This window comes from Trichoplusia ni, chromosome 22 (assembly GCF_003590095.1).
Source record: "Trichoplusia ni isolate ovarian cell line Hi5 chromosome 22, tn1, whole genome shotgun sequence".
In the NCBI taxonomy this organism is placed as follows: Eukaryota; Metazoa; Arthropoda; class Insecta; order Lepidoptera; family Noctuidae; genus Trichoplusia; species Trichoplusia ni.
Genome location: NC_039499.1, coordinates 3,364,631 through 3,392,039, shown reverse-complemented (window position 1 = coordinate 3,392,039; position 27,409 = coordinate 3,364,631). Strand labels below are relative to the sequence as shown.

At 35.4% G+C, this 27,409-nt stretch overlaps 3 protein-coding genes across 3 annotated transcripts in view; 2 read left to right on the top strand and 1 right to left on the bottom strand.

The window, feature by feature from the left end:
• Positions 1-2,525: 2,525 nt before the first annotated feature.
• On the top strand, positions 2,526-7,450 carry LOC113504616 (15-hydroxyprostaglandin dehydrogenase [NAD(+)]-like). The gene is made up of 5 exons (XM_026887010.1): positions 2,526-2,671; positions 4,658-4,900; positions 5,208-5,384; positions 5,837-5,982; positions 6,899-7,450. Exons 1-5 carry the CDS (start codon positions 2,576-2,578, stop codon positions 7,047-7,049), a joined length of 813 nt encoding a protein of 270 aa, XP_026742811.1. The 5' UTR covers positions 2,526-2,575; the 3' UTR covers positions 7,050-7,450.
• Positions 7,451-8,828: 1,378 nt separating this feature from the next.
• Positions 8,829-13,593, top strand: LOC113504402 (15-hydroxyprostaglandin dehydrogenase [NAD(+)]-like). Its single transcript, XM_026886658.1, has 6 exons — positions 8,829-9,038; positions 10,729-10,864; positions 11,159-11,395; positions 11,475-11,648; positions 12,360-12,514; positions 12,855-13,593. Exons 2-6 carry the CDS (start codon positions 10,769-10,771, stop codon positions 13,003-13,005), a joined length of 813 nt encoding a protein of 270 aa, XP_026742459.1. The 5' UTR covers positions 8,829-9,038; positions 10,729-10,768; the 3' UTR covers positions 13,006-13,593.
• Positions 13,594-14,933: 1,340 nt separating this feature from the next.
• LOC113504403 overlaps positions 14,934-27,409 on the bottom strand; it is a 117,000-nt gene continuing 104,524 nt past the window's right edge. The window contains exons 4-14 of the mRNA XM_026886659.1: positions 24,640-24,931; positions 23,689-24,281; positions 21,882-22,237; positions 21,130-21,363; positions 20,670-20,858; positions 20,104-20,310; positions 19,614-19,827; positions 19,040-19,270; positions 18,562-18,749; positions 17,821-18,043; positions 14,934-17,404 (exon numbers count right to left, since the gene is read on the bottom strand). Of these exons, the coding sequence (XP_026742460.1) occupies positions 17,297-17,404; positions 17,821-18,043; positions 18,562-18,749; positions 19,040-19,270; positions 19,614-19,827; positions 20,104-20,310; positions 20,670-20,858; positions 21,130-21,363; positions 21,882-22,237; positions 23,689-24,281; positions 24,640-24,931 (2,835 nt within the window). The 3' untranslated portion in view covers positions 14,934-17,296. The remainder of the gene's footprint in view (positions 17,405-17,820; positions 18,044-18,561; positions 18,750-19,039; positions 19,271-19,613; positions 19,828-20,103; positions 20,311-20,669; positions 20,859-21,129; positions 21,364-21,881; positions 22,238-23,688; positions 24,282-24,639; positions 24,932-27,409) is intronic.

Below are 27,409 nucleotides of genomic sequence, written 5' to 3'. Positions count from 1 at the left end.
AGATCTATTACTTCCATATAAACTAACATTATTATTTTTGATAAAACTTAAAGTAATCGTTAAAATACCTTCTTTACAAAAGTCTTGATTTGAACTATTACTTTTAGCCGAGAAAAAATCAATATTATTGTGATAAACAAAGCAACGGCCTCCCAAAATACGCCGATATCGGATAACCAAACTTTTTACACACCAACCGGACCAATTCGTCTCAAATTTTAACAGCGCATTACGAAAGACCTTCACACAAAGCCTAAACTAATAACTACAAAAAAAGAAACCACTTACTTGCTGCCACGGATTCATTTTTAGTCAACTTTATCGGTGCCGAACTTTTAAAACACTGAGCGAACAGCTAATGTCTCCAAAATTTGTAACTATAATGACTACACACGCACGTATGACTAATTTTAATGTTGCACCATGAGCACTCCAAGAGACGGAACGATGACGTGAGCTATTATTTTCCTGCTTGCTTTTCGCTGGAAAAAACAACTTTCTGTGTGAGCTAATTTCAATGACTTGAGCGGGCGACTTCGTGACGTCAACAGAGTTCAGAGTTGGGTTGGTTTCCAACTGTCAGATGAATTTGACAGAGCAATGGTGAGATCGGTTTAGAAACCAAGAACTTAGTCGCAATATAATTGAATAATTTCATAAACATTATAAATTATAATTGCAAAGATGCGAATAGAAACAAATGATTAACTTAGACTATACCCATTGTAAATAGCTATTAGGTAAATGATTTTAAAATAACCAGCTCATAAAAGCTGAAAAAGAAATATTTCTAACTACCGAGAACAGTTTCCGAACGATCTTAAGTACTAACTTTTAGATATGAGAGGCCCATTTTTGAAAAAGCATAAATTTTAAAACATTTATTTTATTTTATGTAGTTATTTCAGACAAACTAACAACAAATGCATTTACTTAGTTAGGAATGGATCACTTCGTTATAATATTCTAACATTCTATTAAAAATAAAGATGTTCAATATGGTACTAAAATTGACTTATTTAGACAATATTACTTGTTACTTAATTGGTAACAAACTTGTCAATACTTATCAATCATACTAATTTTTCCCTCTACATAATAATTTCGTCATTACAACAAATAAAATTTGAACAAGTTAAAGTACTTTCTTTTTTACCCAACTTACTTTCGTAAGGGTAAATTATACGGCAGAAACTGTAACAAACGAAGGAAACAGTCCGTAGTAAAATAAAATAATAAACAGTAGGATAAGATAATTATGTTCATAAAATCATTTATAGCTATTGAAGGAGTCAAATAGACAACCGTTACGAAACGAAAGAAAATGTCGTTCGGTTTACTTATTACTATCGAGATAGCAACGGAAATCCTCTTTGATAAATTCTTAAATTGGCCGCTTCATATCTTTATACTTACAATGCGATAGTGATCGTAATATTAATCAATTACCAGCTTACATAAGAGATTTCTAAGGCCAGCATTTTTATCTTACATTTAAATTATTATACAAAGAACTATACTTTCTTGTTGAATAATTTGTATCAATATATTAGATACGCTTATAATATCTTGCGAACATTATTTATGCTTTAGGTAAGTTGTACCTACTATTAAATATACATTTTTCTGTATTATAAGTATAGTATTGATGCTACGCTAACTACTTACGAGTTTGTCAAGTCATTTCATATTAATAAGGAACATTTGAATATGATGACAAATTATAGGTACTGTATCTTATATATTCTTCGGAAGAAAAAATATATTTTATTAGTATTTTGGAGGATGGGTTTTTAGGATACGAACAATACTCATTAAGTGCTTTTTCAAACTTTTATACGTAAGGAACGACTCGCACTGAATTAGCTGTTGTCCAATCTATATATATCTATACTAATATATAAAGCTGAATAGTTTGAACGCGCTAATCGCAGGAACTACTGGTTCAAATCGAAAAAATATTTTGTGTTCAATAGATCATTCATCGAGGAGGTTTTAGGCAGTACCTAAACCATCACGCTGCGACTAATAGGAGCGAAGATACAATGGAAAATGTGGAAAAAAACAGGGTAGATATAAATCATAACTTATATATTCTAACCACGGGGACGAAGTCGCGGGCAACAGCTAGTACTTACTACCTACATAAATTCTGTAAGCAATTTGAATAACTCACGCAGGTTTTTCTAAACTTAAGAATTACGCTTCCCCACGTGCACGCATATTTTGTTATTATAGGTAGTTATCTAGTAAAAAAAATAAGGAATTAATAAGGATTTTATTTTATTAACTTATTATGGTATTTGCCACGTATCTCATGAACCTGGTGTGAATTTTTAGAAATTTATTAATGTGAGAACCTGTTTATCATCAATTTAATTAAGTAGCACAGGAATTTAATTCATTACAGTATGAGCTACACCTTACGTGTTAGTACGTGGGACAAAACAGCTGCGTTATTAGAGGATTTTTTAATTTATAAGAGTGTAGACCTGTCTAGTGTCTATAAATATCATTTGATTACGAACCGTTGGAAGTTTCGTCTCACAGTCGAATCGGCGTCTGAGCAACCAACATGTACGATTTGAACGATAAGATTGTTGTTATAACTGGTGGTTCTAATGGCATTGGTGCTGTGGTCGCCGATCATTTTTTGGCAGAAGGAGCAAAGGTAAGCAAAAATTTTTTTTCTTGTTTGTTTGATGTTGCATTTTTTTCTCAGTCATTTAATACACGAAGGATTTCTTTTCGGTTGAATTTTATTAATTCGTTAATTTCGGTCTTTCCATCTTCGAGGTTTCGCGGAGGTATCTACCTAAATGTTTTATATTTTGTAACTACTCACAATACATAAAAGTAATGATAGGCTTTCATTTGGTATCCATTTTGCTGGGATGACCATAAAAATACACCGCATTCAATTCATTCCCACTTTTGACCTCAAATCTTACAAATTTGACTTGATTTCTAATTTCAACTTGCTTTATAATTTAGTAAGTACTTAATTAGGTCTTAGTAGCTTAGGTTATTAAAATCTAACCACTAAATAAATCTCTTTTTCATGAAGAAAACAAAGTCCAAAAAAGTCCACAAAGTGGATTACCTCATTTGCAAATTGCCTATATTTTTTAATTTTTAATTGGATTTCGAGATCCAGGTATTCTGAAGATATTTTGTTTGACGAATTTTATTATTAGTTGAGTCTTAGAATAATTTTCGAAACTCTTACTGGAAACTACAGAAGGTGCCGTAAAAGAGACGACCGAACTGAAATCCTTCAAAAATCTGATTTTAGAATTGTTAAAGTACCACATTAAAAAAAAAAAGTTTTTCTTATTATTTGCTGGATAGTGGTTGCGAAATACAATAAACAACATTATGTTAGTAGCTAAACAAAAAATAGTTATAAGCTTTATAAATGTACCTAGTATCATTAATAATAAAATATTACGTAATGCCTTTTTTTCTATTTTCTGAGTTTTATACGACACAAGTATAATTATTTGAGTACGTTATTGTAAAACTTCTTCTCATTTGTTAGCCTAAGCGAGCATGCAGAAAATATTATCAGTAGGTATGAAATAAGTATAATTGTTGATTAAATACATTACGTACGCACCGGTTTCAAGGTGTCGCTAGCTCTGAGGTCCCGGGTTCGATCCCCGGTCGGGTCAATGTAAAAATTCACATTTCAACATTGTCTCGGGTCAGGGTGTTTGTGGTACCTTCGTTGTATCTGAATTCCATAACACAAGTGCTTTAGCAACTTACTTTGGGTTCAAAACAATGTATGTGATGTTGTCCGCATTTGTCCACATTATTGTCAGTTGATGGTCGTGTAGTAGGTATCACACTTTTAATCAGTCCCGGATTGACCACGTAGTAACTGTAGTAAGATTAGCAAACGCTACGGGCCCCGCGAATAGAAGGGCCCTGCCGGTTGGCGATTTCAGGTTCTAGTACGATGTTTTCCTTTAAACAGTTTCTTAATTTAGAATTATTAAGAAATTACATATAACTTTAAAAAGGCACATTTGCCTGCGTTAGGATCGAACCTGTTAACCGCATAGAATCGCAAATGTGTTTTATTATAATTTCACTAAAATATAATTATTGTACCATCCGAGTATTTCATTAATAATGGCTTGGTGACCTATATTTATTATACCACTCGGTTATCTGTGCATTCAGTTAAATATAAAATCTCATTGATAACCTCGACATTATTTGATGTTCAAGTAAAAATAGCTCGATGCAAAGAGTTAGTTAATAAAAGTATATTTTTGAAATTTGTATCTAATATTAGATATATTTAGTAAAATCTAGTTACTAGGTACTGCCGTAATATATTGTACTTATCTTCGTAAAATATTATTTTAACATAACCCATAAATTTTAATTTTAGCTTCATATGATAAAACTTATTCATTTTTATAATAACTATTGTGAGACTGATTCATTATTAAATGATGTAACGTTTTACTCACGCGTATTTATCGGGGTAGCCCGACTAGTTTCGGACTGCGATCGCGATCCCGCCGCGTCTACTCATGATTAAGGACTCCGGTTGGGTCCGAAACTAGTCTGGCTACCCCGATAAATACGCGTGAGTAAACCGTTACATCATTTAATAATACTTATTCATGTTTAATTAAAGCATATTCGAATTCTGGACGTGGACGAAAAATCAGGACTATCTCTACAAGCATCATTGAATGAAAAATATGGTGAGGACAAAGTGAAGTTTTCCGAATGCGATGTGACCAACACAGAGCAGTTTTTTAGAGCATTGGTTGATGCCAAAGAGGATAATGGGTTCATTGATGTTTTGATCAATAATGCCGGGATCCCTGATGAAAGTACCGTGGACATTGTGCGGAAACAAATTGAAATAAATTACGTGAGTATATTTTTTTCTAAACTATTTTTTCAGATGGGCTAATATAAGAAGCTAATCACTCATTGAATCTGATGTCAGGGGTTATGATAGATGTTAAGTCTTGTGATGGCAATTATACAATAGCAAAACTGTAACAACGGAAAATAAAAGTTAAGTTTTTTATTAACTATTTTTTTAGTCTTAATATGACATTTATTATGGATAACTTACCTAATCCCTTTTTTAATTCACTATTTTCTCTTTACTTGTCTATTATCTACTTGTGGTCTAATGTTTTCTGACTTTTGAAACATCTGGAAATTTTCAGATAGCGACAGTCTTCGGAACTCTAAAAGGCTTGGAACTGATGCGAACAGACAAAGGAGGCAGGGGTGGAGCGATCATCAACATATCCTCAATAGCTGGACTCGCACCTATCTGTCCACCTCTCTTCGTGTACTCATCAAATAAGAAAGCCGTCTTGCAATTCAGCACTTGTATCGGTGTAAGTAATAATTTTCAGTAATTACGAATGTCCGTCAGGTGGTTTCCTAAAAAGACAATTCCCTGGATTCGTAATTTTTGTTTTATTAAATTAATAAAACATACGAATTAAAACTCATCAAAGATGGAGAGAAAATTTTAGAGATAATAATGTATCTTTTTATATTGACCTTTGAGCCATAGACCATTGATTGCTAAAATAATGATTTTCTGCGACCTTTTGACCTTCATTAACGGCACGATATTAATGTTACTCACACCTTCACGTCTTCATCACAGCGCCGTCATAAAAGGATATACAAAAATTCAGCTCACTAAGAATGTTTCCGCAGATTAAAATGTCCAGTCATTTTAATCACTTTTAATTAAGTCCAGACAAACGATCAGACGTTTTTAGAACGTCCGAATTCTTTGGGATCCAATAAAAAAACACGTTTCATTTTTTGTTTTCAGAAAGATACCTGTGCTAATACTGGCGTTAGAGTAATTGGGGTTGCCTATGGAGTCACCGATACTCCCATTTTAAAAACTATGAACACTTTTGACCGTCAATTCGATGAAACAGTGAAGGCTATAGTAAACTCTGTTCCTATACAAAGGTACGTATGAGTTACTATATATATTATATATATATATATTATATTACTCAAGGCTAGTAATCTAGTCCAGTTTTATAAATTAATAGTTAGGACATTTATTTACCGCCTTAGATTGTTTTAGACTTAAAGTGCTGCTTTTCACTTGTAAGCATTCACTGTCCAACTTTTGGTACTTTTCTACATAAATTCGTATGTAAAAAACCTGATAATATTTTGTATTTGTCAAGTTAGAATTTTGTCTTCAGTACGTTTTGGCTGTCTGTGCTAAACCATTTTTCCTTTTCTGACTTATCCAATGAGTCGTTTCCGGTTAACATAGTTTAAATATTCAAAAATAATAATAATTGATAACGATTATCTTGTCTCAACATCAATTAAATCCATCATTATTATCTTAAAAGTAGAGTTCCATATCTTCTGGTGCAATCACGGTCTTTGTTTTGTTATCAGAAATCTTGGTATTTTTGGTCATGTATTACTGTAATGTATTCGCATGAAGATTCAGATCAATGATCTGTACGTACGGGTAATTACCAAAATGCGCTGCCTTTAGTTACATGTAAAATTTCCAATACCGTTTATAGGAAGTATTTTTACTTTGTAGAAGAGAGATGCCACTCTACAGTGTAAAGCGTGCCATTTCGCTTTTATAATTGCAATACTCTTTCTTGAAGAGGTGGCAGGCTCCTCAGATAGACAATAAGATGCCAAATTTGTGCTTAGCTGTATTTCTGAAATAGCTTGCCCACCCCATAGTATAAATGAGGAAGGGTATAACCTAATAGTTGCAATACATCGCCAGCGATGTTGATATTACTTTTGATACCAGAGCTGCTCAGCTCCGCAATGTATTGCAACTCGCCCGAAAAATACAAAACTACGACTCTACAAATAAAATGTATAATCCCTTTTCCAGTTCGGAGGATGCTGCACGTGGTACAGTTGAAGTTTTCAAGAATGCGGAGAGTGCGTCGATCTGGTTGGTTCACAGAAGCCAGCCTGCTACAGAAGTAACGAAGATATTAGAGGAAGCAGACAAAGAAATTATACGCATACTGTGTGAATAATATAAGGATCAATGTATTTATTTTTATGTGATAATTGTCAATTGAGCTTATTTGGTAATTTTGCGGGTATGAAAGAGAGATGCCACTCTACGCCGGGTATTGAACTGTCACGCTTTCACAACGTTAATGATATTAATTTAAGACATGGTGATAGACCTTATGTGCACTGTCCACCTTATATACATTGAACAACGTATTTTAAGATATTTAGCACTGTAGGGAGTGTAGTATGTTAATAAAGCAAAGCCGAACCTGAAAAGTGAGTTTGAGATTTTCAACGAAAATATAATGGCTCTTGGATCGTGTAGGTATAAGTAATAAGAACACATTTACAGATATTTTAAACACTGAAGTCACAAGTATTTTGCAATTAGTGAAATAAATTTATACTTATTAAAGAATTTTTGCTTTTTCATTTCCCCATTTAATGAATGCTTTGCTTTTCTTTTAATGAATTTTTCCATTTCATGCCCATGGCGGAGATCTCAGAGGGTATAAGCAGAATTTTGAATCCGTTAAGAGACTGATCTATGTAGGTAAGTATGTAACGAAAAAACAAAGTACTTCATAAATTTTTTTAGTTATAAAGTTATCCAATTACGTAGAATTTAGGGATCTCGACGAATGGGAAAAATGTACAAATATCGCTTATAAGGTAACGTAGCGAATTAAAGGTGTTGGAGTTCATTTTTATACTACCGACTGGTCCTACCAATTTTGGCGGCGAACGGCGATGCTTTGCCTTGACTCAGATGCCTTGATTGAGGTTCTTTAATTTGCAGTCAGGCAACTCTTAGGCAAATACCGTAACAGTGTTGAAAATGTTTGGACTAAAAGGCTTAGAGGTTACGTAGACCATAGCACTCGAATGTTTGAAAGGATACACACATGATATATTTATAAGTTTATTACAAATTTCCTTGTTTGTAGGTAGGCTTCATATTAAAAAATATTAATTTATCTTTTAGTGTGAATTAACGTCAAAAGTGTTATTTACCTGAAAGATATCGATGAGCAAAAATTTGCACAACTTCAGCTCTCTCAAATCTTCATGATAATACAGTAATAAAGGGACATACAAAAGTTCAGATTACTAGGATTTTTCCTGCACCTAAAATAACTGGATTATTTAAATTTTGTGATAAGGTTCCGATTTTACTCTTTGGGTACTGAATTCTAAAATACTTGAATAGACTATCTCTAATAATAGGTAATAATATGGCGGCGATCTAATTCAACAGGTACGCAAAAAAATTTAGACACAATTTTGCTTAGGTACTGTAAAAATATCTGCAGTCAATCAAAAATCCTAACAAAGGCGCATTAATTATTAAAATTTACGCTGTTAAGAAAACGGCGTATTAGAAATAAAAACAAAACATCATATCTTCATTTAAATCATTCTTATTAAATATGTTCATCAAAAGACGTGTCACAATACAAAGAACAAAATCTAACTCTTGGTCAGGCACCTCTTTGGTTGGTAAAGCAGTGGGCATGTTCGTCCGGGAGTCACAGTATTGAGTCCTGTCTTTCTGAAGTGTGAATAAAATTGTTTCATTGTATTCAATCAATCCATTCAGCCCACTGCTAGGCCTAGCATAGGCATTCCCTAAGTTACTCCACAGCAAACAGTCCTCTGACTCCATTACAAATCATAAAAGTCAAGTAGATAACTTCTGCAAGTAAAGCATTGAATAAAATAAAAAATTGAATAAATAAACATATTTTTGTTTACACAGCCTCGCTACTGTGTGCCGCTATGTATGTTTTATGTTAATAAACATATTAGTAGCTATAAGGTCTAAAAACAAATACTACGCAATGCATCAATTGCCTTGGGAAACAGATGCTTAGCATAAATATTTTCGCGGCCTATATCACCTGGTTGCACCTTGAGAGTCAGTCGCGAGCTGTGATCTTTCGAATGCAGTAGTGTTGTGTTGGCAGCTCGGAGTGATATTTACTACAGTGTGGTTAACGTATAAGGTATCGACAATTGTTTTTTTATTTGAATTTAATTTAAATAGCAACGTTCCTTAGAATATTTGCTGTGTATTGGGTGTGAGTGGCCAGTATTATTTCATAATTTTTAGGTGTTAATGTTTTGTTTATTTACTATTATTGACCTTTTAATGATAATGGTGCTAGAATTATTTAGGTCTTTTGACAATTATTTAAGTGACAGTTAAAACTATGAGAAGAAAAAAAATATTTTTGGAATCCTACGTTAAAGAAAGAGGTCATAAATGTATACCCATACCCGTACCTTCAAGCGGTGCAATTGTCTATCATTATATAAAGCGAATAATAACATATAAGGTAAACTACAACGTTCAAAATACATACAATACACAAGGTCCTGTGTTATCACTTTAAATTGCCAATCCTTCACCGCTTCCTAAGTGCTCTATTTATAGAGATATATACATAGAGGAGTTTGCGTTAACCACTCCCCAGAAGGACTCTCTTGCCTTTTATTATATTTTTAAACCAAATATAGAACTAATAGTATTTATATTTATTATTGTTCGATAGCAATTGAGTAGGTTATTTGCAATGCTAAGTGCAATATTACTAGACTGAAAGCTAAAAATAACTGTTATCGTAGAACAAACATTTCAACTGAAAGGCAGTCTGAGTATTGGCCGCTCGTTGAACTGTTACTTATCTGTACTATTATTTATAACTAGCTGTTGCCTGCGACTTCGTCCCCGTGGGTAGAAGATATAAGTTATGATTTATACCTGCCCTGTTTTTTTCACATTTTCCATTGTATCTTAGCTCCTGTTAGTCGCAGCGTGATGGTTTATAGCCTAAAGCCTTCCTCGATGAATGGTCTATTCAATACAAAAAGTATTTTTCAATTTGGACCAGTAGTTCCTGAGATTAGCACATTCAAACAAACAAACTCTTCAGCTTTATATATTAGTATATAGAATATAGATTTGTAACGTGTCAAGTGATAGTATATTTTGCTTTGTCACGCTTAAAAAAGTTGCAATTTTTTTAGGAACAATGTAAAATATTCAGTTGTCTCGTCCGTATCTCATGAAACGTAAAATGCACAGTTGAAAAGTTGAGCTACGGTGCAGTCATGAATTTGATGGGCTATATTTTCCCTACCAATTTTTTTGTCTGGTCATTGGAATGGAACCTTCAGCATCGCACCCCCGCCTTGAACGGGGTTTTCAGGGATCTGCATTGTATTTTTGTTAATATTGCTTGGTGACAGAAGCTTATAATAATTGCATTGTACGATTGTAATAAGGCATTTGGATGCACGATCGTCACTAATTACATGTAACCACTATCGTCGATTTTTCGTTTAACCTCATTTTTATTTCCGTTACCTTCAAATATTTCTTGAAGAAATTACACGTTTCCTCTGTCTTTGACCCTTTTATTAACATTGTTTCGTTTATCACTTTTCTTGGTATTGTAGAAGAAATGATTATGAACGAAATATAGGTAGTACGTCTAATTAAGAAGCGGATTAAACCTCAGTTGGCATACTTGGAATTATTTGCAATGATTACAACGTTTTTATGATCAGTCACACAATACCTATAGATGATCGGGACTAAAGTTCAAAATGCTGTGGATCTCGGCTTGTTATAAAATGAATTACGTACGTACTGTTTACCTCTTGGTCTAAATAACGATATTTCTTTACTAGGTGTAACTGATCTGTGAGTAAAAGAGGTGCAACACTGAAAATGCATGAAATTCAAGACAAAGTGTGCTTCGTAACCGGCGCCGCTGCGGGTATAGGAGCTGTCATTGTAAGAGCTTTTCTGGATGAAGGAGCGAGGGTAAGTACTGTGCTTTCTCGATCATGTGAGTTTATGTTTCATATTATTTATTTACTCACACCTATTATACACGCAATGGACCATGGCTCACTTAATGCCTGAGGCATGCAGTGATGAAGATATATCAAGAAGTAGGTTTATAAATATATTTACACAGAGGAACGTTGGTGTACCAAAAATAACGTCAACCATCCCAACGGCAATAGATAGCTGATCTATTTATGCTTAAAACACTTCAACTTTACAATATAATAAATAATACACCTTAAAGTCATGCCCTGTTTTCTTCTTCAGCATGTCGCGGCCCTAGACATCGACACCTCCAACGGCCAAGCACTCCAACAGGACCTGACCAACAAATATGGCGAAGGGAAAGTGAGGTTCCATAAATGTGACGTCACAACCAATGAGATAGATGCAGTGTATGACAATGTTGTCAATGATTTCGGTTATATAGATGTAGTTGTCAACTGCGCTGGAATTATGAATGATAGACCAAATGCTTACGTGAAGGAAATTGAAATCAACGTGGTGAGTTAAATTGGACCTTTCTTGTACCTTGTTAGAAATTCAAATGACTTTCTTCGACGAATTTTTTATGTTTTTACAGACTGCTTTAATAAGGAGTTCGTTTAAAGCATTTGAACTGATGCGCAAAGACCACGGCGGTAGAGGTGGAACGATTATCAATATATCGTCAATCGTTGGCCTGTTTCAAGCTCATCTTTTACCCGTCTACACTGCTACTAAGAGTGCTGTCTTGCAGTTCAGCAACTGTCTTGGAGTAAGTACTATTGATAAGACTAATTGTTTAATTTAATCCCAAATATCTTGGTCTTGATAATGAAGCGAAATAATAAATCAGGAAATAAAGTGTTTTCGCACCTGATTTGGGATCAATCCCCGTACTCTGTGCATATGGCTCACCCTTACCACGTAAGACAAACAAGGCAGTCGGATTACTAACGTGTATAAGTATATGACCTATTAAGTATTTGCTATTAAAGAGTAATCCCACTCATTAAATAGCTGCATTGTTATGCTACTATCTTATCTTTACACAATAATTAAAATTGTATAATGTTTTATGAAGAGCATTACAAATAGACTGATGTTTGTTCAAACTTAGAGATAGATGTCTAAATATTTATAAGGGGTCTGGTGATAAGAACTAAAGATGGTTAAGTCGCAAAACAACTATCGGGAATGACGGAATGCGGCTTTGAGTATCTAGATACTGTTACTCTAGACTAATGTCTATGATCAACCTTGTGATTGTTGATCAACCATGTCTATGACCTTACGCAAAATGCGCCAAACTAGCGATGTCACCTCGACCGGAATTTGGGGACTTGAACGTCAAAACAATACCGTGGACACGGCTATATCAAAGTTAAATAAGAATAAGGTCCGGGATTCGTTTACAGACGATTGTGAAGGAGAGACAAAAAAAGTTTGGTCAATTCGCTAAAATACAAATTCTTTCTATCCACAGATGGACCCACATGCTTCTCGGTCGGGTGTCAGGGTGTTGACCTTGTGCTTTGGATGCACCGACACCAGCCTTTTCAGCCTCTCCAAAATGGGGGCCTTCGATAAAGAAACCGATGAATTACTTGTGGGAAGTCTAGGGAAATTGCCAATGCAGAAGTAAGTTTCACTATTACTGAACTAAAGTATAAATATCATAATATTTACTAAAGGGAGTCAAACTGGTGGCATGGGAAAGTAGGAATTATGATTGAATTACACAATAAAAACGTTTTTTATATTTGCTTTAAGCCCCGCAAATTGCTAAACAATCTGGCCGCCGTTTTGGTAAAGTAAATTTGACTGTACACTGCTATGCAAGCCGTATTTAATGCTACTTTTTATGTGGATGACGTCATATGCCCCTTAATGTGACAAGGTTCCAGTGGCAATTTGCAAGAGTTAATAATTATCAATGACGTTTAAAAGTCATTAGTCAGCTAATTGTTTTATTTTCCAGGATCGAGTCAGCAGTGGCCGGCCTCCTTACAGCTTACAGAGAAGGTGCCAGTGCGAGCACATGGCTTGTGACGTCAGACAGACCAGCTGAGGACATTACAGGCAACATTTCCAAAGCCTATGGCATTATGAGTCAAGGCGTTTTTAGTTAAGAAGGATTTATGCGACTTTTAAAGTTAAAATAAGATATTTGTTTTATTGTAGTGATAAAATTCATGATTTATTTCTTGCGAACATTCTTACCAATGATGGAATTGCTCATTATAAATAGAAACATGAGCAAATAAATAATTTGTGAAAACGTTTCGATAAGTTACGAGACTTACAACCATTTTAGCATATGACTCATCACTAAGGGCCGTATGATGCACAAAAAAAAAGATTAGGTATTTAAAAAGGTAAACAATCTTGTAATGGAGAATTAAAATCAAGATGAGACTTATGATTATACAAACACATTCAATAAATAAACGATTGTTTTATTCCAGTGGTATATTAAAATTTGATTTCTAAATCTTTGTAGTAGTTTCACATAGTTTTTTTTTTAATGAGTTTTCACACAAAAGTACACCGGGATTGCTTACCTCTTTTAGGAATTAGATACCTAACCTATCAGCAATTTTGGTTATTGTTGTATTGAAGAGGCAAATAGACATTTATCAATGTCACTTAGTTAAGCTGAAACTTGGATGTAGTCGTTTGTGATGTTCTTAAATATAGCCTTGTGTTATAACATTTTATTTGTTTTATAATTGTTCAAAATAAATTTTAGTCTAAGGATTTGTTTTTTTTGTCATCAACCTAGCGTTTTTGGTAACAATGTTAGACTGCGAAAGCGTTGGCCCCCGACTGAAGGAAACGGCTAAGCATTCCAGTGGTTTTAGCCGGTAGGAGTCCGGCACACCCCTTCGCCTTCCCCAGGGCGAAGGTTGTCCATGAGGATTTCCACGTTGTCAGACTTTATTATCTATTATTATTTTCCGGAAAATATTATCGCTAAAATAAACTTCACTTCACTTCGTTGACATACGATGCTGCCAAGGTTTGTTTTGGTTCTGATATTATGTATGCAGTGTTGCAATGTAACCCTGAATCAGAAAAGGTTGGCTTGCTTATTTTGTCACTATAACATTTCTTAAGCTTGTTTCCGTAGATGTTATGTTATGATTACAATAAGTTTAACCAAATATATCATTATTTTTTTCACTACCGCTTATTGTGCAAATCATACCTCTGTTTACTACCGTCGATAATTTAAATCGATTTTAATTATTGTTCTAGGGCATTAACTTGCCTATATCACATCATGAAACATGAAACATACCAAGAAACATTTAAGATTATTACAAAAGGAAACTAAAAAGTATCCTGATTTGCAGCAAACCTTTGATGGAAAAGTGTGTGAGGATCGAACCCATTGCACATAAAATGGCAGAAGCATTAATCATCATTTAAGTCTAATAATTACATATAATATATATACTCAATTAAAATTTATATTCCAAAAGCAACATTAAAAAATGTTAATCCAAATAAGTATTAATTAATTTTAAATGCAAATTTGTATTTGTTTAACCTTTGCAAAGACCTCGTAGTAAGGTCGAAGATTGACCTAAGACCGCAAGGTCAATGCACTTATAAACATAATATTGTGATGCAACATCACCTGTTGGCTTCACAGTTTGCTCATACGTAAACATTTAGGTGTGTTTTTTTTTAAAGAGACCCGCTTTGCGGAATTTAACCATGTGTCAAGCATTTACGTCACATTCACAAAGACATCCAGACTTAGGGCAAGCCATGGATCACACGAAATGTCCTACGCGGGGATAGAACCCGCGACACGTCGGTCTCAGTGGGTTAGGCTCAGTAACTTCAACCACATCTCGGCTAGTTTTCTATTCTAACAAAAGAATTCTTAAATAACAAAGATTCAAACTGACAGTTGAAACATTGAAATTTATATAGGTACTATCGATAATTTCAATATTCATTTTATCACCACTGTTCATGGTACATTATAAATTTTAGTTTACTCTACTTAACTAACAATAACAAAAATAAAAAAAAACGCTTTTCATGCAGTAAATACTTTTATTTTTAAAAACTTCTTATTATCATCATAACTCTTCGTAATCATTGTTTGAACGTGAAATTATGTACAATACGGCCGATGCAACTTGACACGTTGGGAAAGAGCTACAAAATATCGCCATCTCTGTCTTATACCACGTTTTCATATACTTTGATCTCGCTCTTACAATCTTTTGTCTCTTTTCGAACAGCCAAGTTACATCGGCTACACTGTCTGCTTATTACAGCTATTATCCATCATTATTGTCTTCCAGGATAACACCTGATTCTGTTTAATTAGTATCCGTATCAATTATAATCATACCTGAGTACCTGATATGGCGCAACGCATTGGAGGAAACGAAAACCGGAGATTCTCATACATTTATGGAAGACGATACAAACGTTCTACTCCATTTTGACTAGTAAACCTTAACATTATAATTATCTAAATATAAATTATTAAACGTTTAATAAAAACAATTTTATTGACAGCAATATTTTTCTAAGTTGTTAAAATAGCATGTCTATGGCGCATTCAACAAAAAGGCGCGGAATTTGACGGTTAAAATGTTGCCATATAAACTATTAATTGCTTAAATAAGGCTAGAATTAAAAACTTTTTGGTGATCCAATAAAAACTTCATAAATAAAATTCTATTTTTATGCGAAATAATTTTCGCTTTGTAACTCGCAATAAATATAAATATAACCACTGTTGTTGCCTTACTGATCAAATTATTACCTAGAATTTCACTAATAGTTAACGCGATATAATAAACTTTAATAATTTCCTTGGGAAACAAACATATTATATCACTTCAATACATTGCTAAGATATGAATAGTTTTTTATTTACATCGCATAATATTCGATTAGAATATACCATAATTTTGATGTTCCTACAATATGAAAATTCTTCAATGTTTTAATAGGAATATTTTATAGATAATCTCCTTTATAATAAAGCTTGAATTTCTATGTTTATTGTATGTCGAAAGACATCTTGTCAAACTCAACGAGAGTGCCAAATATGGTCAAAAATTAAATAAAAAATCGAAGAAACACCCAAAGAAATATTATATTATAACATTTCACTAATTTCGTTAATTGAACATGAATATTCTTACAAAAATGGCAGTTTCATATCACGTATACGAATTTAGAGTAACATTAAGAACACAGGTCAACGTTTATTCGATTTCGTCAATTTAAAACATTAGAAATTATTGCCACGAATTTATTTAATACGATTCTTTAACTCGAAAGTGAAACTCGCACGAATTGTTTTCACTTGACGCATTATCTACGTATCTAAGTATTATTCAGCCACACACACTTGTTACCTAACACTTCATGCGTCATTCTACCGCAGATCACCAATATACCTATGCAACGATTAACAAACCTTGAAAGAAACTACATATTTACATCATGCCAATCGATTCGTAACTCAAATTGTGCTTTTCCGATCGGCCAATCATACATTGTGCGTTTTTGGGCTCCTTAGCAACATTTACTGAACACATTGGGCTTTTTGGGCTTCTCTTTATTTCCGTCTTTTTTTATTAAAACACTTCTCTTTACAACCTCGTAATAATTACAGAAAAAATGAATTATAACTACGGTTTCCTTTTAATTTGTTTTCAACTTCTTGACAGCCACGGCCATAATATGCTTTATGAAAAATATAAGTGTCACAAATCTGTCAAGTAGCTACGACCATATCGTGAACGATACAGATCGGGCATATTTTCATTGGCGCTAAGGTAATGGCGGTCAAAAGGTAAATAATGTGTTCAACATTAATTACAAAATCATTTAACTAAATGTTATTTTAAATAGTATTTTCTTTCAATTTCATTTCACGAATTGGAAGCCCAGCTTGACTGATCACCATACGTGTGGATTTACTTTATCCTGCACTTACAACTCCGAATATTTCAACTATATCAGTCCCTTGTTCTGTTAGGGTCTTCAACCAAGTATTGGCCACCGATCGACAGCACTTGGTCCAAAAATTTATATTCGCACTAACGTTACCTACTTTACAAATAATCACAATTATTTACAATATTCTCATTATCATCACTCTCGATTGTTTATCGTACAATTTGCTATGAGGACTCTCAACAATTTTGTATTCCGTCACAAAATTTTAAACTTCAATATTCTATACCCTCAATCAACCAACAATTGACCCACTACTTAGAGGAATCGGTCAAGCGTACCTTGCTACATGGCTAACCATGGGAGTGGCTGTGCCACCGTCTTGAAACGAGTATAAAGCATACAGGACTCTGTGCGAGAGAGTGGTCAAACCGTGGTGACACGGTCTATTTCCACATATCGTACAGAGTCCTCGCTTTGTCAGCAAATCACTTCTTTTTCGTCAAAGATGGCGGTGTCTGAGGAGAGGCTCTTCAATCGCTGTTGAAGAGCGGACTGGCGCCGTCTGCACGAGCGCCATAAGGTTATCTAGAAAGAACACATGGATATCACAATTTTGACGAAGCATAAGGTTATCTAGAAAGAACACATGGATATCACAATTTTGACGAAGCAACTTCAGAGCGGTCGTCCTAAGTATGTCATGAACTAGACCCATTCTGAAATTTGACTCAGAGATATTGTAGAAAAAAATGTAAAGAGAAATTGGTCGGCTTTTTGATAATTCCCATCCTATTCTCCCATCCTATATCCTTAGTTCACATTTTTTGTCAGACACAATTTGTAACTGAGAAGAAGCTGTGCCAGCAACCGACATGTATGCTTAGGAGCCTGAGGATCATTATTCAATGTTAAAAATTGGCCCCTAACCATATTTCTGGGTCCATTTAATTTCTACTATCACTTTCAACATTGATATTTTCAAAAAATCATCAATGACTTACCACAATGAAGGTGGTGAAGGTGAAGAACGCTATGAATGCGAGCGCGTAGTGCGCGGGTATCCTGAGCAGCGCGGAGCAGTGCGCGAGGCGCTCGTCGTCGGCGCGCGGGCAGTGCGCCACGCCGTCGCACCACAGCGCCGGCGCGATGCACGCGTCCAGCGACTCGCAGCGGTACGCGCACTCGCCCGACAGCGCGAACACGCCGCCGTGCGAGCCCGCGTGTCTGCAACACGACAAGCATCATCTTAAGGAGTTGATATACGTAATGGTCATGAATATTGAGTACATGGATCTCGTTGCCTGAAAATTTGCTTTCGTGGTTGTGCTAAGCAATTGCCATAAAAAGTTGTGTAAGGTTTTAGATATCCTTATCCAGATCCTATATACATAGTTCTTAAATAGCGAATTTTCTTAAGTGGTCCGTCTATATATTTTAAGTAAATTGGAATATTTTACTGTACTCATAAAAATGCTGCCATTTTATATATTTTTCGTGAGGATGAGTCATACTTGAAAGATGCAACGGTATACTTATGATTATTTATTGGGAATGAACGGGGTTCAACACAATTACTTGTGGTTCAGGGACTCCAATGAAGTCCAAAAATAATCGATCATTCCCGATAAACACGACTAAACTATCGCACCTTTTAGATTTCTGTGTCTTCTTTTGAAAACGGTATTATCAGGTGGTTGTCCCTTAAATTCGGTTAACTTAAAGAAATTGCTCTTGTTATTTACCTTCGAGAAAGTTCCAACCAAGTAACGAAGTAGGAAGCAGGTTCTACAGCAACAAGCTCCACACTTAAAGCCCTCGGCCAGTCCAAGTCGAAGTGGTCTGATGCAGAAGGCGACGCGAACACATGCTTTGCAAGAGGATCTACCTCTCTAGCCCAACCATCTGAGAATACTTCTACCATGTCTTCGATCTGAAAATACGTTACTTAAAGGATTAAAGTTTGTAATCCAGTTAAAAAGCAAGTCTACAACTACATAGTTTCACTATCAGCAATCTGTTGATAGTTTCAACAATTTCTGCCTAACTAAATAAATACTTAGTTACTGTAACGATTGTATAAACGACACTTCAAAAAATGAAAAAAATCTTAAATGTTTCTCCCTTGAGAGTGACATAGGCAGCATAACACTTACTTAATGGCGACTTTAACTCAGTCTCGCTCATTAATACAGTCAAAAAGGTTTTGGTTGAATCATATACCTGTTCTTCAGGTGGTTCAGGACAAATGAACGTTGGCGAAAGTCCACCAGTGTACACCGCTATTCGGTTAGGTGTCCTACATAGATGCCTCATGTCTGGAGCAACAGTGATGTTATTGAGGAGTGTAAAGTTGTCCAGCTCTGGTTCTCTGATGATGCTGCCCCGGATTTGGAGGTACAGGTAACGGCCTGGAGATGGATCAATCAGCCAGGGACGTCGTTCACAACGCTCCTGCAAAGGAAATTGGTGATTGAATGAAATTAAGTAAATTATGTTGACGTGATAACTTTTATGCATTCGTAATTGCGAAACATGTATAATGTAAGTATGAACGCAGTTTTTATATTCAAGAAACAGGTACAGTATATTATGGTAATGATTTTTCGTTATCATGTCAGGGTAATCTACATACCGCACATACTTATGGCTCTTAACAAGAAATACCATTCAATGATATTTGAAAATATATATATTTTTTCGATTGTAGCGCCTTTATAAAATTGACAAAGATTTTAAAAAGAGCTGGAAGAAAATTCTCTGTACCTATATATTTAAAAAATGACCATTTTCTTACCGATTCCGACATGGGATTCGACGATGAAAGCCGCATCTCTCCACTGGCTCCATAAACTTTATGAGAAGTTTCGCAGCCCGCATCTAATCTCACGAACTCCACGGAGGCTTCGAAGCCGAAAGATCTAAAGTCGTCGGAAGCCGACATGTTGACCACGTCGAAACGAAGTTCGGCGACTGTAGCGAGCGACGTGAATTCGTAGTCCCCGACATCACTGGAAAAAGTAATAAAAAGGAAAGTTGGTTTATGGCTCTTTGTATTCCAGGCGCTGCAAGCAAGGATTATCCTGTTCGTCCCGACTTCCGGATTAGGAAAAGTTGATAATTCTGTGCCAAAGAGTATGCCAGCAATGTAAACTGAATGTATGAAGGTTTGTTAAAATAGGCCAAGACGTTCAGAAGTTATGATGGCATAAAAAACTCACAAACATACGTGAACGTCAAAGATATTACACATAATATTATCAGGATAGTCTTGTAATGCCAAATACCTGCACAAACAGTCCCTCGGTATCCTCGAGCCACCATCCCTCCAGGGTTTGTCAAAGACCCTGACGGCAGCTGTGATGTCACCAGCGCACCGGTACCATGGAGAGTGAGCGGAGTGGACAGACCGACACAGCCGACCACCACTTCGAACACCCCACACGCGTAGCCGGATAACTTCACCGGGATTTGCTTCAAAACGGTAGGTGCAACTGAAAGTATTTTAAGAAATAAGTCATTATTTTATGTTATTACTAGCAGTACCAGAAAACACGTTAAACTTTGTCCGATTCTTAGATCTACCTAATACGCACCTAAAATTTTATGAGAATCGGTCGAGCCGTTTAATCGAAGGAGTATATTTCATAGGCACACCGTGACGCGAGAATTTTATATATTAAACTATACTCAGCATAACAGCTAGACGAATAAGTAGATTTTTGTTACGCTACAGCTCAAAGTTTAAACACAGGTAATGTGATAATGGCCGTCATAAAGTGATAACGTACTCTAGAACGCTTAGATTTTACATTCTCAATCAGGTAGACAGTTTACTAAGTTGCATATTTACCTGATGTTTCGATTTCCTCCCCTTCCATAAAGAAAGACGTCTCGAGGCGATGAAAACGTTATTGGTGGATCGGGCGGAGCCTCCGGAAATGATCGCGAAGCAAATCGCCTGGAACACAGCCCTCGGCCCCAGGGTTCGCCGTCTTGGTGAAGATCCACAAACTCGTATAGAGCTTTGAAGTAAACAGGTCTGAAAATTATTACAAGTCATAAGTTAAATAATTTTAAATTTGCGAGTACCAAAACTGCATCGTATGACATTACTGTAAAGGGTCGAATAAAAAGGTTAGACATATAATATAACGTCTCTTTATCAATAAAGGAAATTGGCACAAACAAGCTCTCCATCCTGCATATTTAAACTCGAAACAAATAACAAACCAAATTGTGCATGCACAACTAAATATTCAACACATCGACAAGCTGGCGCAGCATAATCACATACATTTTATATTACTTACTTCAATGCGGTCCCCTGCGTCAATTTCAGTTCTAAAGTCAAGGAATCTCCTTTGGATAAGAAGCTCTCAGTTTTCGCACATGCTCTGGATCTTCGTAACAATGCATGTTCACAGGTCCTTGGGGCACGCTCGCGGCAAAAGCGGGCTACTAGAGTAGCATTTGTTGGAGGTCGACCCACAATCACTGATTGCGGTGATGTTGCTCGGGACATTTGCACCGATCGCTCTTTGTCACTGGCAATCAAAAGAGAATATGGAAGAAAATGCTCTTTTGTTTCCTTTTTCGAATTTGCATAAGAATGTATGAGTCCTAATGAAACCCCGCTGTGAATTTTCGCGTCGTGCTCATTGTGATTCAAATGGCATTATGGTTCAAAGTCAGAATTACTTTGTGCGTGCGGCGCATATGCTTTGAAATTGTTCGTTAAGTATGTATGTACGTAAATGTACATATATTGGTCTCAATATTGTTTCTTTTATTTTATTTACTGTTTTGATTACTGGCTGAATGTGTTGTTTATTAATGAGAGATGACTGAAATGCGAAAACTAACAAAATAATATGTGATCGTTAGTGTTAAGTAAACGTTGGTGATGTTCCTCAAAAATATAAGTATGTCGCATAACACTTTATCTGTTTCAAATGCAGAAAGTCAGAACTGAGTCTACATTTTGCATAACGAGATTTAAACTATCTTATTCACTTACATCGTAAAATAGTCCAAGTCTGGGGCGCAGAAAAATATGACTTACCAAAATATATCGCTGCAACCGGGCGATATTCTCATCGGGCCATCCCATATATTTAAATGGCTTCCACAGTACTCGTCCTCGGGTAAGTTAGGATTCAGAGCGTTTGTTACATAAAATTTCAATACTGAAAACCACACTCGGAATCGCGGAGCAGAAAACGACGGTCGCCTGTAAATAATGTTTCGTCCCGAAGGCCCCGAGGTGTCTATCCCCTGCATATGATAAAGGCATGTGGTGTTTGGAGGTAGGGAGTGTTGCGGGTGTTCCAAAACCCCCCTGCCTGTCCCTCGGATCCAAAACTCACAAGCCCTTTTGTTCTTAGCGTATGTTGGGGATTGTTGATCCACAAATCTGACCTGAAATTGACAATCATTTTGATAACGTCAGAGGCCTCGTAGGGTACCTTGTTCCCATCTATTGTAAATTATAATTATACTTAGTCTTTATTATTAATTTAGTTTAAAAATTTAAATTTTATTTCGTTGATTTTTATTGCGATTGTGTGTTTCTTGTATTGTGTGACAAAGTGATAAAAGAAAAGGCCTAAGTAAGGTAAATTTTATACAAAAGATATTCTTATTGATAAAATACATTTTGCTCTTACGAAACGACCAACCGACTGGCTGTGATAATAAAAAAATGTAAAAAGGGTTTTCTATTGAAAAGTAAAGAATTGGGGTCGAGTCCTAATTTCATAAGTTAAAACAATGTGGGTTGGTGTCGAGTTCGCTCGCTTCATTATTGTGACCGTCCGTGCGAGCCTACGTTACTAATTACACTTTGGCAGGGACCCAAGTGAGGCCTCCAGGGCACTTCTTGATTTATTGTTGTTCGCTGAGAATGAAACACTTTAAATAACACTACATGATGATATATTAGTCCATTAACCCAATTCGGCATCATATGGATATCGATTTGTTTCGTTTTAGATCTAGTAATTTCTAGTTTAAGCCAAAGCGCTAAGCTTAACGAATACATCCACCCAGTAAAAAGTTGAAAAACAAGAACACGCCGTTGCAATGATTGAAATGAGTTTTCATACTTTTTTAACACAGACACTGACCTAATTAAACCTAATTATAAATTTCAAAGTTTAAGCCCAAATGCAAAAGCGCATAAGAAAAGTAATTACGGTTTTGTAGATCATAATCTAAAACATGAAGTTCTTATCGTAAAAAAGTTCCAACGTTTTTCCTGTAATTCCAATTTGGCCGCTATCCAAATATGAACCGCGGCTTTTTTGGAAACTCATATTAAAAGTGGAAAATGGACCCATTACCGTTGGACGTAATATATTCTTTGAATTTTAAATTAACAAAGAATCACATTTGGTGTTAGTACCTAATCATGAGAGATTATTACCTTAAAGAATGGGAAAAATAAAATACGCGTGAGGATTCAAAATGTTATCGCTCAATAACTATAATTAAATGTTACTTAAAAGCATGATGTATTCACCAAGTCATTGTGCAATATTTAGTGTTCATTAAATGGTACCTAAACCTGTGATAAGTTACATCAGCCTAGTTTCTCAGTTCTCAAAATTATGGAAATTAGACGTAAAAAGTTACCTTCGCCTTTTGTTTAATTAATCACAGAACATTACAACAGCCTTCTCTCGAGCCGAAAAGTATTAGCACCATAACTTTATGATAATGACGCACGCCCTATGCAAAATACAAGTTGGAATCCAAACTTTTTCCATCTCTTGGCAACTTATACGGCTGCATAAATTTGGTGTTTTCCACGCAATATTTTATGCAGATTACGTTTTTGAAACAGGATATAAATTGAAGAGGGATCTTACCTCAACTTCCAGCTGAAATCCATGTAAAGATTGCGATGTTACTGGCTGCAAAAATGTGCCAAACGGTGACGTTGTAAATTCCACCAACAATTCAGGTCCACTTGATATAGCTTCTGGTACGGGTACGCCTCCACCGCAGAACCTCAAAATAACCGGATCTCTCGTCGTATAGCCATCGTAAACCGTCACATAGTCTTGAACTTCGTCACATTGTTGCCAAAATTTCAGTTCTCGTCCATTGTTTCCCCTTTCTTGTTGTGCTGCGTACAATGCCTTCTGGCTCCTAATTGAAACAAGTTGGCCGTTCGGCTGTTTAACAACTATCAGGGCATGTTTTCCTTGAGGCACTTCGTGTTGCCGTACGGCGTAGTAACATGTCAAGTTTCGAGGGTAAACGCCTGGGAAATTAGGTGACTGAAGCCTACAGTTTTTACGATCACAGTCGCTGAATATTCGTGAGCAATAAGTTCCGGAGATCAAATCCCCAAGGTAATACTCGGGAGTTTTTGTTGGCTTCGCCAGACTCGTATCTTCGCTTCGTGATATGTTTACGGGATAAGGCATCGGCGGTCTTAGTTTGAAGAAAGGCCGTTCTGAAATAAGATGTTGTTATTAGGTAGGTGTATTGATCTCCTGAATTTTATTTGGCGAATTGTGACGAATGATTTATTACATTTATCAGCAAGATTTCCTCTTTTGTTTTGTCTTTTGATAAGAATACTTTGGTTGTGACAAAGCATTGACTGCGTATTTGTTGATGAAATAAATCATTCTTAATTCCGTATATCTGTTAGATTGATGGTCCACTTTTTTAACAAAATAAATAACGGTGCGTTAATAAATGCTCTGTAAGGCACATAATAAACACACACGTATATTACCAACAATGCCCAAAATATAAGCAGAAAATATAAGGGATACCATTTGTCAGAATCAAAATGATTTACGTACCGGAAGGCGGGGTCCCTCCGTATCGCACAGTAGCATATTCCCTTCTCAGAACCTTATACGCCATTCGGAAGTCGAAGTTATAGTTATTCTGTTCTTTTGATAAATGCAGTAATCTTATGATAAGCGTTATAGATTTGGTTTCGCTGTAATAGATGGATGGTCCCCAGGAGGTTCCACACCAGGAGCCGCCGACTTGAGGTCTGCTTGCTTCTTGAATCTGCATGTAACCGTCTGGGCAGCCATCTTCAGTAAACGATGTGAAGCGACCGAGCGTGAAACTGTCAAAAAGGACCTGAAAAAAGGAAAAATATAACTCAATTATGATTGAATTTGTCATTTTGTAATTAAGAGGATAATAACGTTAATTTTGTGTATCGTCATGGAGAGCTTTCAAACCAGAATACACACTAACCCACATTGTATCGCTGATAAATCACATAAACAAGTTCCCTAAGCACTTTTGGAACTTAGACCCTGTATAAATTAGAGCGAGGCCACTACCCACTTGGCTAATGGTTCAATTAAATCGCACGCCGCTTTATATGAGCCAATTAAAATTAAAGAGCATTTTGGGAAGTTCAATAGTGCACTAACCTAAATACAAGTGGAGTTAAACGTCAAGTAATGGTACCCATTAACGTTGGAACGTCCCAAGTTGGGTGGCGTCGATACTGCTGTGATTAGGGGATAACTGCTTTTATTTGTATAGTATTTTTTAATTAATTTAATTGTAATGTTAGAAGAACTTTCGATTTTGAAACAATCCTGGCATACAATGCAGGTTATGCAATCAAATCGTCTTAGTAAGCACCCTAAGCCAAAAATGTTATTGTCAATCATGATGCGACAATATATTAACTTTTAGTCAAGTTCCCAAAAATGTTTGAAATATGTTTCCCCACTGAACATTTTGGCAACGAGAATTCGAGATTGGAAAAGTAATGGAATTGCATTTCGCACGAATTCCATTTCCGTAATCATTTTGATTTGATTGACAAGTATTCGTTTATTAGTTAACGACGTTTTTATCAGTTTACAGCCGTAATATTGAATAAACGATGTTTTAACATGAGAAACTATTCTTTTAAGATTTATGTTAAAAACAGTATACAGCTGAATCCGGTCAAACTGGAAGCGGACCCCAACAAATTTAGTTCTAACTCCTGAATTCTAAACAAACTTCCAAATGTAGTTTCTAATCCAATTTAAAATGTAGCGTGTCTATAATATTAGTTATAAAAAGTTATTATGATTTAGTTTAGTTACACTCAAAGTCCCCGAGGCAGCTGACCAAAATGGAATTAGGCAATGCGGAAAACGCTATTTGAGGGCGCAAATTGCATCTATGTCTACCGGGTAAAATGTCGATAAGGATTTGGCTTCAATGTGAATTTATACTTCGACTCTACATTGAAAATGTATGTTTTATTTTATTGAGCCCCGTATTGAAGACGCCTGTATTGAACTTTAGCTTCTGCCTTCTGGCATTCTCTTTGAAATTGTATTGCATTCGGAGAACGAGGATTTACAAATGTTCTCTACATTCTTGAAATTATTTTTCAGTTGAATTAGTGTGTAAGAATATAGTGGTGACCGAAATTCAAAAGAAAATTTTAGCCAGTATAATGACACAGGAAGGTCACAAAGTATAACATGTATCAAAAATAATGGAATCTGATATGTAGAAAATGAAATACGAATCGACTCCAAGGAGTGGAAATGTAGAGACATGCCCTTCATATTCGGTTCTCTCAAGCAGAAAATACAATTTTGCACCGCTAGGGATGTACTCGCGGTTCTTTGATGAAATTTAAATGTGCTGCCGGCAGCAATATGTTGTGGCATTTCAATTTATGTTTTCGAGTGTCGTAATATTAGTCTAGACTTATGAATCCATTTTGGGTAGAGTTTAATCTAGATTGGTAATTTAGATTAAGTTGTAACAATGTTTTCTTAGGATATTGTTTAGTTTAGTATTTAACCATCGGCAGTCACATTTATGTTCAAAATTTTAATAGTAATTTCTGACGATGGACTGAAAAATTAAGCCTAAAAAAACAAATTTTCCTAAAATATAGAAAACAAATCTTGCTACATCTACTTTAGGTCTCTCATAATAGGATGACCACGAGATATTCTACTTTAACACAATTAAGTTAGACAAACAATAATAAACCAACCAAAATATCTTAAAAAAAATTCGCAATACCAGTTAAAATTCTCAGTAAGTACTACAATTTTAAGTCGCTTCATAATTCGCATTTCGTTTTCTGACGGTAACGGGAAACATCCTGAGCGTTCGCCTCCACAATCCTAAGTTATTCAAATACTTGAAATACTTTATTTATTGTGCATTCATGACAACTCTGAAGATATCCAATTTAATCTTGCATTGTTACGTTAATATTAAAATGTGGATAGCGAGATGTTCATTATCTTTTATTACCTATATACCTGATATTTAAATGAGAACTTCGTTGTACACTGTATCATATACTTATTATAAAATATACAGTACATAGTTACGTAGCTATGTATGTAGTTACGTGTATGCGCGAGATATTTGTTATTTATTTTGAAATAAATATTTTTATTTCAAAATATTATTCTATTCTCCATTTCAGCTGCTTTTCTAGTCCTATCACACACAGTCACATTTTGGTTTTTAAGGGCTTAGTTTTGACACGCAGTTTTAATTTAATTTCAAAGGCTGTTAGACAAAAAACAAATCAGTCGGATAGATTTACCAACAAAACACATCGTAAGACTA

Excerpts from the sequence above, each read along its gene's own strand:
- LOC113504616 (XM_026887010.1), top strand. The coding sequence starts at position 2,576 with ATGTACGATTTGAACGATAAGATTGTTGTTATAACTGGTGGTTCTAAT. Across the intron at positions 5,385-5,836 it reads AATTCAGCACTTGTATCGGT|AAAGATACCTGTGCTAATAC; the intron begins GTAAGTAATAAT and ends TTTTGTTTTCAG. Across the intron at positions 5,983-6,898 it reads AACTCTGTTCCTATACAAAG|TTCGGAGGATGCTGCACGTG; the intron begins GTACGTATGAGT and ends TCCCTTTTCCAG.
- LOC113504402 (XM_026886658.1), top strand. The coding sequence starts at position 10,769 with ATGCATGAAATTCAAGACAAAGTGTGCTTCGTAACCGGCGCCGCTGCG. Across the intron at positions 10,865-11,158 it reads TTCTGGATGAAGGAGCGAGG|CATGTCGCGGCCCTAGACAT; the intron begins GTAAGTACTGTG and ends TTTCTTCTTCAG. Across the intron at positions 11,396-11,474 it reads AGGAAATTGAAATCAACGTG|ACTGCTTTAATAAGGAGTTC; the intron begins GTGAGTTAAATT and ends ATGTTTTTACAG.